The 14,143-nt window shown below is 46.5% G+C and overlaps 1 protein-coding gene across 8 annotated transcripts in view; it reads right to left on the bottom strand.

Annotated features, from left to right (window-relative positions):
• Window positions 1–14,143, bottom strand: part of adarb1b (adenosine deaminase RNA specific B1b) — a 187,022-nt gene that overhangs the window by 39,057 nt on the left and 133,822 nt on the right. For 3 of the 8 annotated variants that reach the window (XM_055870828.1, XM_055870831.1, XM_055870830.1), the window contains exon 4: window positions 11,648–11,710. The exons of 2 other annotated variants lie outside the window; for them this stretch is intronic. Coding sequence is in view for 3 of the 6 variants with exons in the window: in XM_055870827.1 (XP_055726802.1) it covers window positions 9,826–9,925 (100 nt within the window). In the remaining 3 variants the exon portion in view is untranslated. Of the gene's footprint in view, window positions 1–9,825; window positions 10,381–11,647; window positions 11,711–14,143 lie in introns of those variants that run through there. 3 more of the 8 variants (XM_055870827.1, XM_055870825.1, XM_055870826.1) reach the window with 3 other exon arrangements.

Here is a 14,143-nt window from a genome sequence, read left to right as displayed (position 1 = left end):
GTGTTTGGATTCATACCTAGTGGGATTGGTAATAATCTGAGAAAGATTTAGGGAGTCCCATTGTTTTAGGACTTGGTCAGGTGGTTTAAACATGTCCCAGTTTAGGTCACCTAGTAGGACACATCAGACTTGGTGTAAGGGGCCAGGAGAGAGTTTAGGGCAGGTAGGGTACAGGCCAGTGCTGATGGAGAACGATAGCACCCAGCGACAGTTAACAAAGAGCCATTTAAAAGTTTAATGCTTAAAACCAGGAAATCATATTTTGGGGGGCAGACTTGGTGGACACAACCAAGCACTGAAGGTGATCCTTGGTAAAGATTGCCACTCACCCACCTTTAGAAGATCTGTCTTGCCGAAAAAGGTTAGAACCAGAAAGATTAACATCAGTATTCAAAACACTCTTCCTTAACCACGTCTCAGTAATAACCAACACATCTGGATTGGAGCTGTGAATCCACACTGTCAATTGATCCATTTTCAATAATAAGCTTCTAATGTTAACATGCAGAAAACCCAGGCTTTTACAAGAGCAGAAATCAGTGAAACATATCAGAGCACAAGTCAGAATTGGGGCTAGCAACAGTAGATGGGCCAGGGTGTACATGCACATTTCCAGATATCATCAACAGTAATACAATCAAGGTACGGCAGAGGACAGGGAGAGCTCTGCAGTGCTGATTTATGACATCTGAATGTGCATTAGATGACAACAAGATCATATTGTGCAGCAATTTCATCAGGTAACATGAATACAACGCCGGCGAGAGGTACTAAGTACTTAAGTAAAAATACTTTAAAGTACTACTTTACTAAAAGTAAAGTACTAAAAGTCGTTTTGGGGGGTATCTGTACTTTACTTTAGCATTTTTATGTTTGTCAACATATTCTTTTACTTCACTACATTCCTAAATAAAATAATGTACTTTTTACTCCATACATTTTCCCTGACTGTAACGAGTATTACCGAAGGTGGCCTCCCTTCCTGTTCGAGTGGCGCTCGGCGGTCGTCGTCGCCGGTCTACTAGCTGCCACCGATCCCTTTTTCCTTTTCGTTTGGTTTTGACTAATTGATTTCACCTGTTTATTGTTTGGTTGTTAGGGTGGGGTTATTTAAGTTCGTTTAGCCCGTTTATGTTTGTGCGGGCTTGTCTCTCTGTTTGTATATGAGGTTGTTATTTTCACATTGGGGTTTTTCCACAGTCTGGATATATTTTCCAGTTTGGACTTTATTTAAGTCGGATTTTACGCCAATGTTTTTGACGTTACCAGTTGTTCGTCTGGTTGGACATTAAAGAGTGGTTTTCCCCATTACCTTTGCTCTCTGCGCCTGACTCCTTACAATTGTCCTCATTGAGTGTAACACTGACACCCAAAAATACTCATTACATTTTGAATGCTTAGCAGGACAGGTAAATGGTCCAATTCATGCACTTATCAAGTGAACAAATAGAAAGGTCATCCTTACTGCCTCTGATCTGGTGGACTCACTAAATACAAATGCTTTGTTTATAAATATGTCTGTGTTGGAGTGTGCCCCTGTCAATCGGTAAATAATAATTTTAAAAAGAAAGAAAATGGTGCCATCTGGTTTGCTTTATATGAGGAAATGATTTATACTTTTACTTTTGACATTTAAGTACATTTAAAACCAAATACTTTTATTTGGGCGACTTTCACTTTTACTAGAGTCATTTTCTATTAAGGTATCTTTACTTTTACTGTAGTATGACAATTGGATATTTTTCCACCACTGTCTAGGACACAGGCCAACAGAGCAAATATAGGCGATTCAATAAAAACATACTATTTCTCTCCCTCTCTTTCTCCCTCCTCCCTCTCTCTTCAAGGGCGCTGAGTGTTTGCCGCCGTCCCTTTTGCCTTTTCAGAGGAACCTGTAAAATCTGTGTGACAGCTATGATTTATGATATACGCACTGTGTGCCTGTGGGGGCAGGTGTGTGGCTAAGGTCTGATAGTTCTCCTTAGTTCTCCACGGACCATAGCCAGAGGTATCAGAGGTCACTGTTCAGTGACCCCAGTCACACACAGGAGAGAGAGAGAGAGAGAGGGTGTGTGTGTGTGCCTAGGAGTGCGAGTTGGGCTGCATGTCATGATGCAAGAATAAAAACACCAGAAACTGGTCACAAAAAAAGTTTACAACAAGGATGAACTAAGGCATGCGCTGACAGTTGGTTAGAGGCAACGGGTCAGCTGCTGTGTGCATATGAGAGTGTGTATGAGAGTGTGTATGGCCTCATTCTCTCACATCGTATTTTGAAGTGCTGCGGGCTGACCTGCTGGTATCAACATAGTCTCTGCCTCTCTCCAACTATCTATTTCCATTGCTCTCTCTCTCTTTGCCCCCCACCCCCCTCTCTCTTCCCATTTTCCTCACCTCAATGCCCCTGCTGCTCGCAATGTGCACTGTACTTCATATTCAAGGCCGTGTCAGGCACTCCAGTATCCTCACGTGGGTGCGTGCATGCTTTTTTTGTTTTTTTTGGCACGTGTGTGTGTGTGTGTGTGTAAACATGCACTTTCTATTTGTGCAGATGCACGTGTGTTTGGAACGGAGAGTGTATGTGTGTGAGAGGGGGTAGAGAAGTGGAATTTCACACCTCCTGCCTCCGTTATTACCAGGTTATGAGTTAATGTTGACGGACAGTTGGGAGCGGAGAGGGTCTTACTCTGAAAGGTCACAGACAGATAAGGCTCGTCTTGACAGTAGAGCGGGAACGGGAGAGAGAACGGGAGAGAGAACGGGAGATAGAACGGGAGAGAGGGAGAGTCTGCAGCACGTTAAGGACAAGTGTGGGAGTGATGGGTGCAGGGTTACAGAGGGAGGGAGAGGGAGAAAAATGAAGGCGGGGGAACGTAGGGAGGGAACAGAGAGAGACAGACAAAGAGTTGAGATGGAAAAAGTGAGGTGGAAAGAGAGATGGGAGCAAAGTAGAGAGGGAAGAGGGAGGGAAGAAAGGAAGACAACCAGACAAGTTAAGAACAGAGTTTCATCTTCCCCTTGTACTTAAGCTCTTGTCCTCAAATTGTCATTAGTTGCTGTTAGTGTGCACAGAGCCATAGCATCATTAGCCCTAGCAGCCATACAATGCTTGTAAATGAGTTATTGTGATACGTATTGCGATTCTCATGATTCTACATGTATAGCGATTCAACACTGTGATTTTATTGAGATTCCACGGTCCAAACATAATTGCTCACCGTACGTCTGCTGCAGAGGGACAAGAGACATAAGTGCCGAAAACAAATTGGCTCCCTATTTAAAAAGAAGATAGAGAACAATCTATGAAGGAAAAATACTGGAATTTTGGTGCAGGTACAGCCAACTAGTGCAAAAATAATATTGCGATATTGTCAAAAGGATACGATATACCGTCAAAAATAATATCCTGATATGTAACTCTATCGATCCCCCCCCCCCCCCCCCCCCCCCCCCCCCCATCACTAATGCTGGCCCACGTCCATGGGAAATGAGGCATACTGTAGGTAGCGGCGTTGAGACCTAAGAGCCGTCCAACCCTCCTCAGAGTCACAGAAACGGCGTCCTCCCTGGCTGAACACACGTTAGCGCCGTTCCGGCAAAACGGCTTCCCCCTCAATCACTCGCGGACAACCATTAGCCGAATGCTAAACGAGGCTAATTACACAATGTTCACTCCTAGACGGCATGACCCAGCTAATTTCCGATCATGACAGAGTGTTTGCAGTGTGGGGCCCGCAGCGACGAGATTACGCTAACAAAAGGCAGTCGTCAGCTTGGCGTCTTAAGTGCTTTGGCATTCGGTTTTCATAAATAAATGCAAATAAGGTCTCTTTTCTGACAGTTGTTGCTGGATGCTGTTTGATGTTGTTCGATATTGTGTCTGCCAAGGCCAGAGCAGACTTTTTCTGCAGCAGCCAATTTGTTGCTGCTTTGTGGCTGTATTGAGGTAGTGGCTGTCATTTGTGATTTCCAGACAGAAAATGGCACACTTTCCTGAATGCTTTGTTAATTCGCTGTCATTGAGTGCAGTGCCTTGAGTGCAGTGGCAATATGAAACCCTGTTAATCTAGCATGGAAGCCCTTTAAATCTATAATACGTTTGCTTACTTCGATTCAAAGACTCTACTCAGTTCTTTTCCCCCCAATCTTAATACCCTTTCAAAAGCATTGGAGGTCTCTGATAGCTAACCTCTTTGTAATTTGCTGTTGGAGTAGGTGAGGTGTTGTATAAGAATAACTCTCACAGAAAAAGGCTGAATCGTTTCTGGCTAACAGAACTGAATGAAACAGCCTGTTCTCCTAAGCAATGGATCCACAGAGTGGAGACACGGCATATCTCCCTCCCACTCCATCTCCAAAAGCTCATTTTGGAGATTCTGCAGGCTCCGCACAAAACCCTGGGTCCCATTTCCCATATTTCATATACGGACCATTGGAGATGCATTGCCGTATGAGAGTGTCCTCCTCGCTACAATGTATTGTGGGGGCGATACATTGACGCTTCCTCTGTTGGAAAATGTGCTGTTGTGTAGTGTTCCTAGACTCAATTGAAAGTAGCCATGCGACTAAGTGGTTTGCAATGGATGAGGCCATTCACACGTCTAGTATATGGTCAATGTCATTGAAGCACACCGATCAGCCAAAAATATGAGCAAAAGGCACTGTTGATGTTTTCAATTCAGCAACTTTGCTTATCTTTGGGAAATGTGAATGAAGCTCCCAGAAGAGTGCAAACACCTGACTGTTGCCTCCTCCATTGCTGTAAACCTCTGCTAGGCTAACTGGCTGGGTAGCTGGTCTGACATAGATGGCATTAGCCACCAACTGACAGGCTAACTGGTCTGACAGACAGAATGGCTGGGGACAGCCCAGGCCACGCCATCAGTTAGTGTTAGCGTAGCATAGCGTAGCTGCTGATCACCAAGGAGGCAAACACAATGGCCTAACACACTCTGGGTACTCATCATGGCTTCCGCTCACTGAGGGAATTATTGCCAGCTGTGATGGGGTTAGCGGAATAGCATTACCCAATGCTAAGCCTTCTCCTCTCCGGGGTTAGTGCAAAGTGGCGCTGTCATTTCCTGAGCGATAACGAGGAAGAGATGGAGACGGACACCAGCGAAGCTGACAGACAAAAAGTTTGTGTTAAGTTTTGGTTGTTTCGCGAGTCGCGCGGCTAAAACGCAACTTCAGCAGTGGTGGGTTTACTCGGATGAACAGGCTCGGGTTTGACAATTCGCAGTGGGAGTGGGGGGGGGGCAGGCGGGAGTTGGGGGATATATCAAAGCAAATAGCTGACATCACTAATACCGCTACTGAGAGGGAGCATCTAACAAATTACTACTTCCCCGGCCTGTTGGGCTAATCCCTAGAGCAGGGGAGAAGCTTAGAGTCCCAGAGGAGCCAAGTCAGTCTACTTCACTTACAGAGAGAGAATTCTCACTCACACACAGAGGTCTATCTTACACTCCGAGACAGAGGAGACTGCTTATTCACAAAGAGAGGTTTCTGTATCACTCACAGGGATAGTCCTGTCTCACTCATAGAGAGATAGGCCTGTCTCACCCACAGAGAGAAAGGCCTGTCTCATTCACAGAGAGATAGGCCTGTCTCTTTCACAGAGAGATAGGCCTGTCTCTTTCACAGAGAGATAGGCCTGTCTCTTTCACAGAGAGATAGGCCTGTCTCACCCACAGACAGATAAGCCTGTCTCACCCACAGAGAGATAGGCCTGTCTCACCCACAGAGAGATAGACCTGTCTCACCCACAGAGAGATAGGCCTGTCTCACCCACAGAGAGATAGGCCTGTCTCACCCACAGAGAGGTCTGTCTCATTCCCAGATAGAGAGCTCGGTCTCATTCACACAGAGATTGGTCTTTCTTACTCACAGAGAGATAGGTCTGTCTAACTACAGAGAGGTACGTCTTTCTCACAGAAAAGCCTCTCAGTAACAGAGCGATAAGTCTGTCTCACAGAGAGTGTTGGGATTGGTTGCTTGGAATGGAAAAAAAATCGCAAAATCGCATCATTTGTTTGACTGTCGGAGGGAGCAAGGCGAGCCACGCGCGCTCTACCAAAGATAGGCTACTTACTAAATCAGATTGAATCACTAGTTTCTCTTTTCATCTGTGGCGCTGCTTTCCTGTGCTAGTCTACAAGTGCTGTGCTATATATGGGCTGCTTAATTAGCCATATTACAGTGGATTCTGAAATGATTCATACCCTTTGACTTGTTCCAAATGTTGTTGTCTTACAGCCTGAATTCAAAATGGATTCGATTTTTTTCCTTTCTCACCCATCTACACACAATACCCCATAATGACAGTGACAACATGTTTTTATGAATTTTAACACATTTATTGAAAATTAAATACACAAATATCTCATTTATATAAGTATTCACACTTACAGCTGTGAGTCTTTATGGGTAAGTCCCTAACATGCTGACCACACCGCCGTGTTGTGAGCGTGAGCGTTGCAAAATAAATGTACACATACATGTTATTCAATCATTTTATCCAAACTGTTTGCACGCGTCAACGAGCGTCTGCGTAGCCAACGCGGATGTCCTAGCCGTGTCTGAATCCTGGCTTAGGAAGGCCACCAAAAATCCTGACATTTCCATCCCTAACTATAACATTATCTGACAAGATAGAACTGCCAAAGGGGGTGGAGTTGCAATCTACTGCAGAGATAGCCTGCAGAGTTCTGTCTTACTATCCAGGTCTGTGCCCAAACAATTTGAGCTTCTACTTCTAAAAATTCACCTTTCTAGAAACAAGTCTCTCACTGTTGCCGCTTGTTATAGACCACCCTCTGCCCCCAGCTGTGCCCTGGACACCATATGTGAATTGATTGCCCCCCATCTATCTTCGGAGTTCGAACTGTTAGGTGAACTAAACTGGGACTTGCTTAACACCCCGGCCGTCCTACAATCTAAGCTAGCTGCCCTCAATCTCACTCAAATTATCAAGGAACCTACCAGGTACAACCCAACATCCGTAAACATGGGCACCCTCTTAGATATCATCCTGACCAACTTGCCCTCTAAATACACCTCTGCTGTCTTCAACCAGGATCTCAGTGATCACTGCCTCATTGCCTGCGTAAGTAATGGGTCCGCGGTCAAACGACCACCCCTCATCACTGTCAAACGCTTCCTAAAACACTTCAGCGAGCAGGTCTTTCTAATCGACCTGGCCCGGGTATCCTGGAAGGATATTGACATCCCGTCAGTAGAGGATGCCTGGTTACTCTTCAAAAGTGCTGTCCTCTCCATCTTAAATAAGCATGCCCAATTCAAATGTAGAACTAAGAACAGATATAGCCCTTGGTTCACCCCAGACTTGACTGCCCTTGACCAGCACAAAAACATCCTGTGGCGTTCTGCATCAGCATCGAATAGCCCCCACGATATGCAACTCTTCAGGGAAGTCAGGAACCAGTATACTTACCAGTATACTTATACTTTTTCAAACAGAAATTTGCTTCCTGTAGCACTAATTCCAAAATGTTTTGGGACACTGTAAAGTCCATGGAGAATAAGAGCACCTCCTCCCAGCTGCCCACTGCACTGAGGATAGGAAACACTGTCACCACTGATAAATCTACGATAATTGAGAATTTCAATAAGCATTTTTCCACACCTGGCCATGCTTTCCACCTGGCTACCCCTACCCCGGCCAACACCTCAGCACCCCTTGCAGCAACTTTCCAACCCCCCCCCCCCCCCGCTTCTCCTACACCCAAATCCAGATAGCCGATCTTCCGAAAGAGCTGAAAAATATGGATCCCTACAAATCAGCTGGGCTAGACAATCTGGACCCTCTCTTTCTAAAATGATCTGGCGAAATTGATGCAACCCCTATTACTAGCCTATTCAACTTCTCTTTCGTATCGTCAGAGATCCCCAAAGATTGACAAGCTGCCGCGGTCACCCCCCTCTTCAAAGTGGGAGATATCTTAGACCCAAACTGTTATAGACCTATATCCATCCTCCCCTGCCTTTCTAAAAATCTTCGAAAGCCAAGTTAATGAACAGATCACCGATCATTTCGAATCCCACTGTACCTTCTCCACTATGCAATCTGGTTTCCGAGCTGGTCATGGGTGTACCTCAGCCAGGCTCAAGGTCCTAAACGATAACATAACCGCCATCCATAAAAGACAGTACTGTGCAGCCGTCTTCATTGACCTGGCCAAGGCCTTCGACTCTGTCAATCACAGCATTCTTATCGGCAGACTCAATAGCCTTGGCTTCTCAAATGACTGCCTCGCCTGGTTTACTAACTACTTCTCAGATAGAGTTCAGTGTGTCAAATCGGAGAGCCTGTTGTCCGGACCTCTGGCAGTCTATGGGGGTGCCACAGGGTTAAATTCTCGGGCTGACTCTCTTCTCTGTATATATCAATGATGTCGCTCTTGCTGCTGATGATTCTGCTGCTGATGATTCTCTGATTCACTTCTACGCAGACGAAACCATTCTGTATATATATCTGGCCCTTCTTTGGACACTGTGCTAACAAACCTCCAAATGAGCTTCAACGACATACAACACTCCTTACATGGCCTCCAACTTCTCTTAAATGCTAGTAAAACTAAGTGCATGCTCTTCAACCGATTGCTGCCCGCACCCTTCCACCCGACTAGCATCACTACTCTGGACGGTTCTGACCTAAAATATGTGGATGTCTACAAATACTTAGGTGTCTGGTTAGACTGTAAACTCTCCAGAATCACGTTAAGCATCTCCAATCCTAAACTAAATATAGAATCGGCTCCCTATTTCGCAACAAAGCCTCCTTCACTCATGCCGCCAAACATACCCTCGTAAAACTGACTATCCTACCGATCCTCGACTTCAGCGATGTCACTTAAAAATAGCCCCCAACACTCTACTCAGCAAACTGGATGTAGTCTATCACAGTGCCATCCATTTAATCACCAACGCCCCATATACTACCCACCACTGCGACCTCTATGCTCTCGTTTGCTGGCCCTCACTACATATTCGTCGCCAAACCCACTGGCTCCAGGTCATCTATAAGCCTTGGCTATGTAAAGCCCCGCTTTATCTCAGCTCACCGGTCACCATAGCAACACCCACCCATAGCACACGCTCCAGCGGGCATATTGCACTGGTCATCCCCAAAGGCAACACTTCATTTGGCCGCCTTTCCTTCCAGTTCTCTACTGCCAATGACTGGAACGAATTGCAAAAATCTCTGAAGCTGGAGACTTATATCTCCCTCTCTAACTTTAAGCATCAGATGTCAGAGCAGCTTACCGATCACTGTACCTGTACACAGCGCATCTGTAAATAGCACACCGGACTACCTCATCCCCATATTGTTACTTACCCTCTTGCTCTTTTGCACTCCAGTATTCTACTTGCACATTATCATCTGCACATATATCACTCCAGTGTTAATGCTAAATTGTAATTATTTTGCCTCTATGGCCTATTTCTTGCCTTACCTCCCTACTCTTCTACATTTGCACACACTGTACATAGATTTTTCTATTGTGTTATTGACTGTACGTTTGTTTATGTGTAACTCTGTGTTGTTGTTTTTGTCGCACTGCTTTGCTTTATCTTGGCCAGGTCGCAGTTGTAAATGAGAACTTGTTCTCAACTGGCCTACCTGGTTAAATAAAGGTGAAATAGATAAATAAATAAATAAAAATTGTAGTGTAACCACTGCTAGACTACTACAGAATCGTTCAAAGTAAATAATAAAAACAAAGGTAATTGTGCAATACACACAAACACACGCGCTCACAAACGCACATCTCACACAAACTACAAAGAAAAGGTGGATACCTTGGCGCTCGCTGCGTTTCTTGCGCCTCCTCTTGAACCTCCTGCGGATGAGGCAGTAGTAGGAGCCCAGGCTCTGAGGGCCAGTGCTGAACAGGGCCATGCTGTTCTGTCCTCCACCAGCACCACACTGCTCTCCTGCCCTGGAAACGCTCCCTACTGGCCCTCTAGATTCTAGCCATGTGGTGGAACACTTACTACCCTCAACCTCCCTCAGTCTCTCTTTTTTTCTTTCTTGGTTCCTGTCTCCCTCCACCTAGTTGGAGGGAAGCAGATAGAGAGTGTGTCGGAGGGAAGTGGATATTCTCAGAGGAGACGACTGGTGCTTTTCCTCGGAGAGTTGTAGAACGTCACAAGGAGTTGGTCCTATATTTCTCTCCTCGCACTCCCTTTCTCGCTCTTTCTCTTCCACTCCTTCTCTCCAGGCAGAAGAGGCAGCTTGCTCCCGCCAGCTCGGTGCTTCTATAGCGTCTCACTGACACGTCACACTGTCCCTCAACCTATCACAGGCTGCCTCTGGCTCGTTGCCTGGCCTCTACCTGTTCACACACATCGGACAAAACACATGTACTGTATGGGCACACACACACACACACACACACACACACACACACACACACACACACACACACACACACACACACACACACACACACACACACACACACACACACACACACGCACACACTACTATAAACACACTCATAAACGACTAACTACAAGCGCTCTCATTCCTCAGAACACACACTCATGCAGTAAAACAGCTGAGCCCAAGGTACTTGTCCTGCAATAATAACACACCTTTGAGGTGAAATATCTCATATGTCACGAGATGAGTGTATAAACTCTTAACAGGCTCAGGCGTAACTAAATAAGAGTCACAATAAGTCACAATACTGCAGCACGGTGCTCTACCTCCCTCTAGTGGGCATACGCCGTCACCACTCTGCTATTACTAGATGGCCACTAAAGGCCATCTCAATGACGCTAAATATTAGCAGTGTATAGCAGCCGCACAAACAGCACATTGAGTTAGAATACAGGAGGACTTACTATAAAGACCATGTATGACACTGTCCTTGAATATGGTTGTACATGAATACGATTGTACCCTTCTATCTAAAGCCCTCCTATTACCCTTCTGTCTAGCTAGTGGCGTCAAACTCGATCCACGGAGGGCCTAGTGTCTGCTGGTTTCTGTTTTCTCCTTTCAACTAAGACCTAGACCACCAGGCGAGGGGAGTTCCTTACTAATCAGTGACCTTAATTCATCAATCAAGAACAAGGGAGGAGAGAAATCCCGCAGATCCTCGGCCCTCCGTGGAATGAGTTTGACACGTGGTCTAAACCATACAAACCAGGGTCCACAAAGGAAACCACAAGATGACATGTGCCTTTATCTTGGTGCACAATGCCCCCCAGTGGAAGACATTGGTATTGCACGTTCGCCCTACCGGTGTAGCATGGGACACCAGAGGCTTTATGGTGCAGTATAAAGAAACCGAGAAAACCCCAGGCAAATAACCAGAGCAACTGCAGGAGAAATGGAAGGGGAGCCAGTTTTCAACCAACTTGCACTCATCTATTTACTGATTTTCCATCAGTAGTTATGATTAGGGCTCAGACCAATGACCATGTGACCTGACTAGTAAAAACGGTGGGCCCTAGATATGTTGGAAACACTGTCAGTGAGGGAGGCTGACAAAGTGGAACAGATTGCGTGTGAGAGAGAGTGAGGGAGGGAGAGAGAGAGGGGCGAGAGAGAAAGAGAGAGGGGGGGGGAGAGAGAAAGAGAGAGGGGGAGAGAGATAATTAGTTAAGACACCTGTTTGCCCTTTGTTGTCCGTTGTGTAGGGCTGGGCGCTCTCTGTGGTCCTTCTTCAGTGGCCTGGGAGAAAAAGGAGAGCACGGGTCAACTTACAGCTACAGTATCCGTCATCACACACTGGTACCTGCTGACAGGCAAAACCCTCACAGGAAAACAAGAAGAATGTGAAGCACTAGTAGAAAACAATGGCAGAACTTTGTAGAATGAACGTGTCCTTTGGTAAAGGGGTTATTGGTCAGTCTTTTTATACATGTTTCACAACATGAAGAGTGCCTTCGTCTTTCGTGTTTTTTTGTTGTTGTTGACAACACACATCCTTGTAGGCTGGACACAGGTATTTGTGGACATCTCACAAAACAGATCAATTCATCCCAGGACACAGAGCCCATATGTTTCTGTCCCAGTCATCCATCACATATCATCACTTCTTCCATCCATCCATCCACCTTTCCTCCCTCCATCCCCTCGCTCCCTCCCTGCCTCCCTCCCTTTCTTCCTTGTGCTCCAGAAGTTATAGGCCAGACAGCCGGCAGGTTGAGGAAGACACACAACACACCTCGTCACGTAGAGCTGACAGCTTGAGAGAAGACACACAACACACCTCGTCACGTAGAGCTGACAGCTTGAGAGAAGACACACAACACACCTCGTCACATAGAGCTGACAGGTTGAGGAAGACACACAACACACCTCGTCACGTAGAGCTGACAGCTTGAGAGAAGACACACAACACACCTCGTCACATAGAGCTGACAGGTTGAGAGAAGACACACCTCATCACGTAGAACTGACAGCTTGAGAGAAGACACACAACACGCCTCGTCACATAGAGCTGACAGCTTGAGAGAAGACACACAACACACCTCGTCACGTAGAGCTGACAGCTTGAGAGAAGACACACAACACACCTCGTCACATAGAGCTGACAGCTTGAGAGAAGACACACAACACACCTCGTCACGTAGAGCTGACAGGTTGAGGAAGACACACAACACACCTCGTCACGTAGAGCTGACAGCTTGAGAGAAGACACACAACACACCTCGTCACATAGAGCTGACAGGTTGAGGAAGACACACAACACACCTCGTCACATAGGGGACAGCTTGAGAGAAGACACACAACACACCTCGTCACATAGAGCTGACAGGTTGAGGAAGACACACAACACACCTCGTCACATAGGGGACAGCTTGAGAGAAGACACACAACACACCTCGTCACATAGAGCTGACAGGTTGAGGAAGACACACAACACACCTCGTCACATAGGGGACAGCTTGAGAGAAGACACACAACACACCTCGTCACATAGAGCTGACAGCTTGAGAGAAGACACACAACACACCTCGTCACATAGAGCTGACAGCTTGAGAGAAGACACAACACACCTCGTCACATAGAGCTGACAGCTTGAGAGAAGACACACAACACACCTCGTCACATAGAGCTGACAGCTTGAGAGAAGACACACAACACCTCGTCACGTAGAGCTGGCAGCTTGAGAAGACACACAACACACCTCGTCACATAGAGCTGACAGCTTGAGAAGACACACAACACACCTCGTCACGTAGAGCTGGCAGCTTGAGAAGACACACAACACACCTCGTCACATAGCGCTGACAGCTTGAGAGAAGACACACAACACACCTCGTCACGTAGAGCTGACAGCTTGAGAGAAGACACACAACACACCTCGTCACATAGGGGACAGCTTGAGAGAAGACACACAACACACCTCGTCACATAGAGCTGACAGGTTGAGGAAGACACACAACACACCTCGTCACATAGGGGACAGCTTGAGAGAAGACACACAACACACCTCGTCACATAGAGCTGACAGGTTGAGGAAGACACACAACACACCTCGTCACATAGGGGACAGCTTGAGAGAAGACACACAACACACCTCATCACATAGAGCTGACAGCTTGAGAGAAGACACACAACACACCTCGTCACATAGAGCTGACAGCTTGAGAGAAGACACAACACACCTCGTCACATAGAGCTGACAGCTTGAGAGAAGACACACAACACACCTCGTCACATAGAGCTGACAGCTTGAGAGAAGACACACAACACCTCGTCACGTAGAGCTGGCAGCTTGAGAAGACACACAACACACCTCGTCACATAGAGCTGACAGCTTGAGAAGACACACAACACACCTCGTCACGTAGAGCTGGCAGCTTGAGAAGACACACAACACACCTCGTCACATAGAGCTGACAGCTTGAGAGAAGACACACAACACACCTCGTCACGTAGAGCTGACAGGTTGAGGAAGACACACAACACACCTCGTCACGTAGAGCTGACAGCTTGAGAGAAGACACACAACACACCTCGTCACGTAGAGCTGACAGGTTGAGGAAGACACACAACACACCTCGTCACGTAGAGCTGACAGCTTGAGAGAAGACACACAACACACCTCGTCACGTAGAGCTGACAGCTTGAGAGAAGACACACAACACACCTCGT

The sequence above is a fragment of the Salvelinus fontinalis genome, chromosome 19, assembly GCF_029448725.1.
Source record: "Salvelinus fontinalis isolate EN_2023a chromosome 19, ASM2944872v1, whole genome shotgun sequence".
NCBI classification, from domain to species: Eukaryota; Metazoa; Chordata; class Actinopteri; order Salmoniformes; family Salmonidae; genus Salvelinus; species Salvelinus fontinalis.
This window is presented reverse-complemented; position numbering and strand designations above follow the sequence as displayed.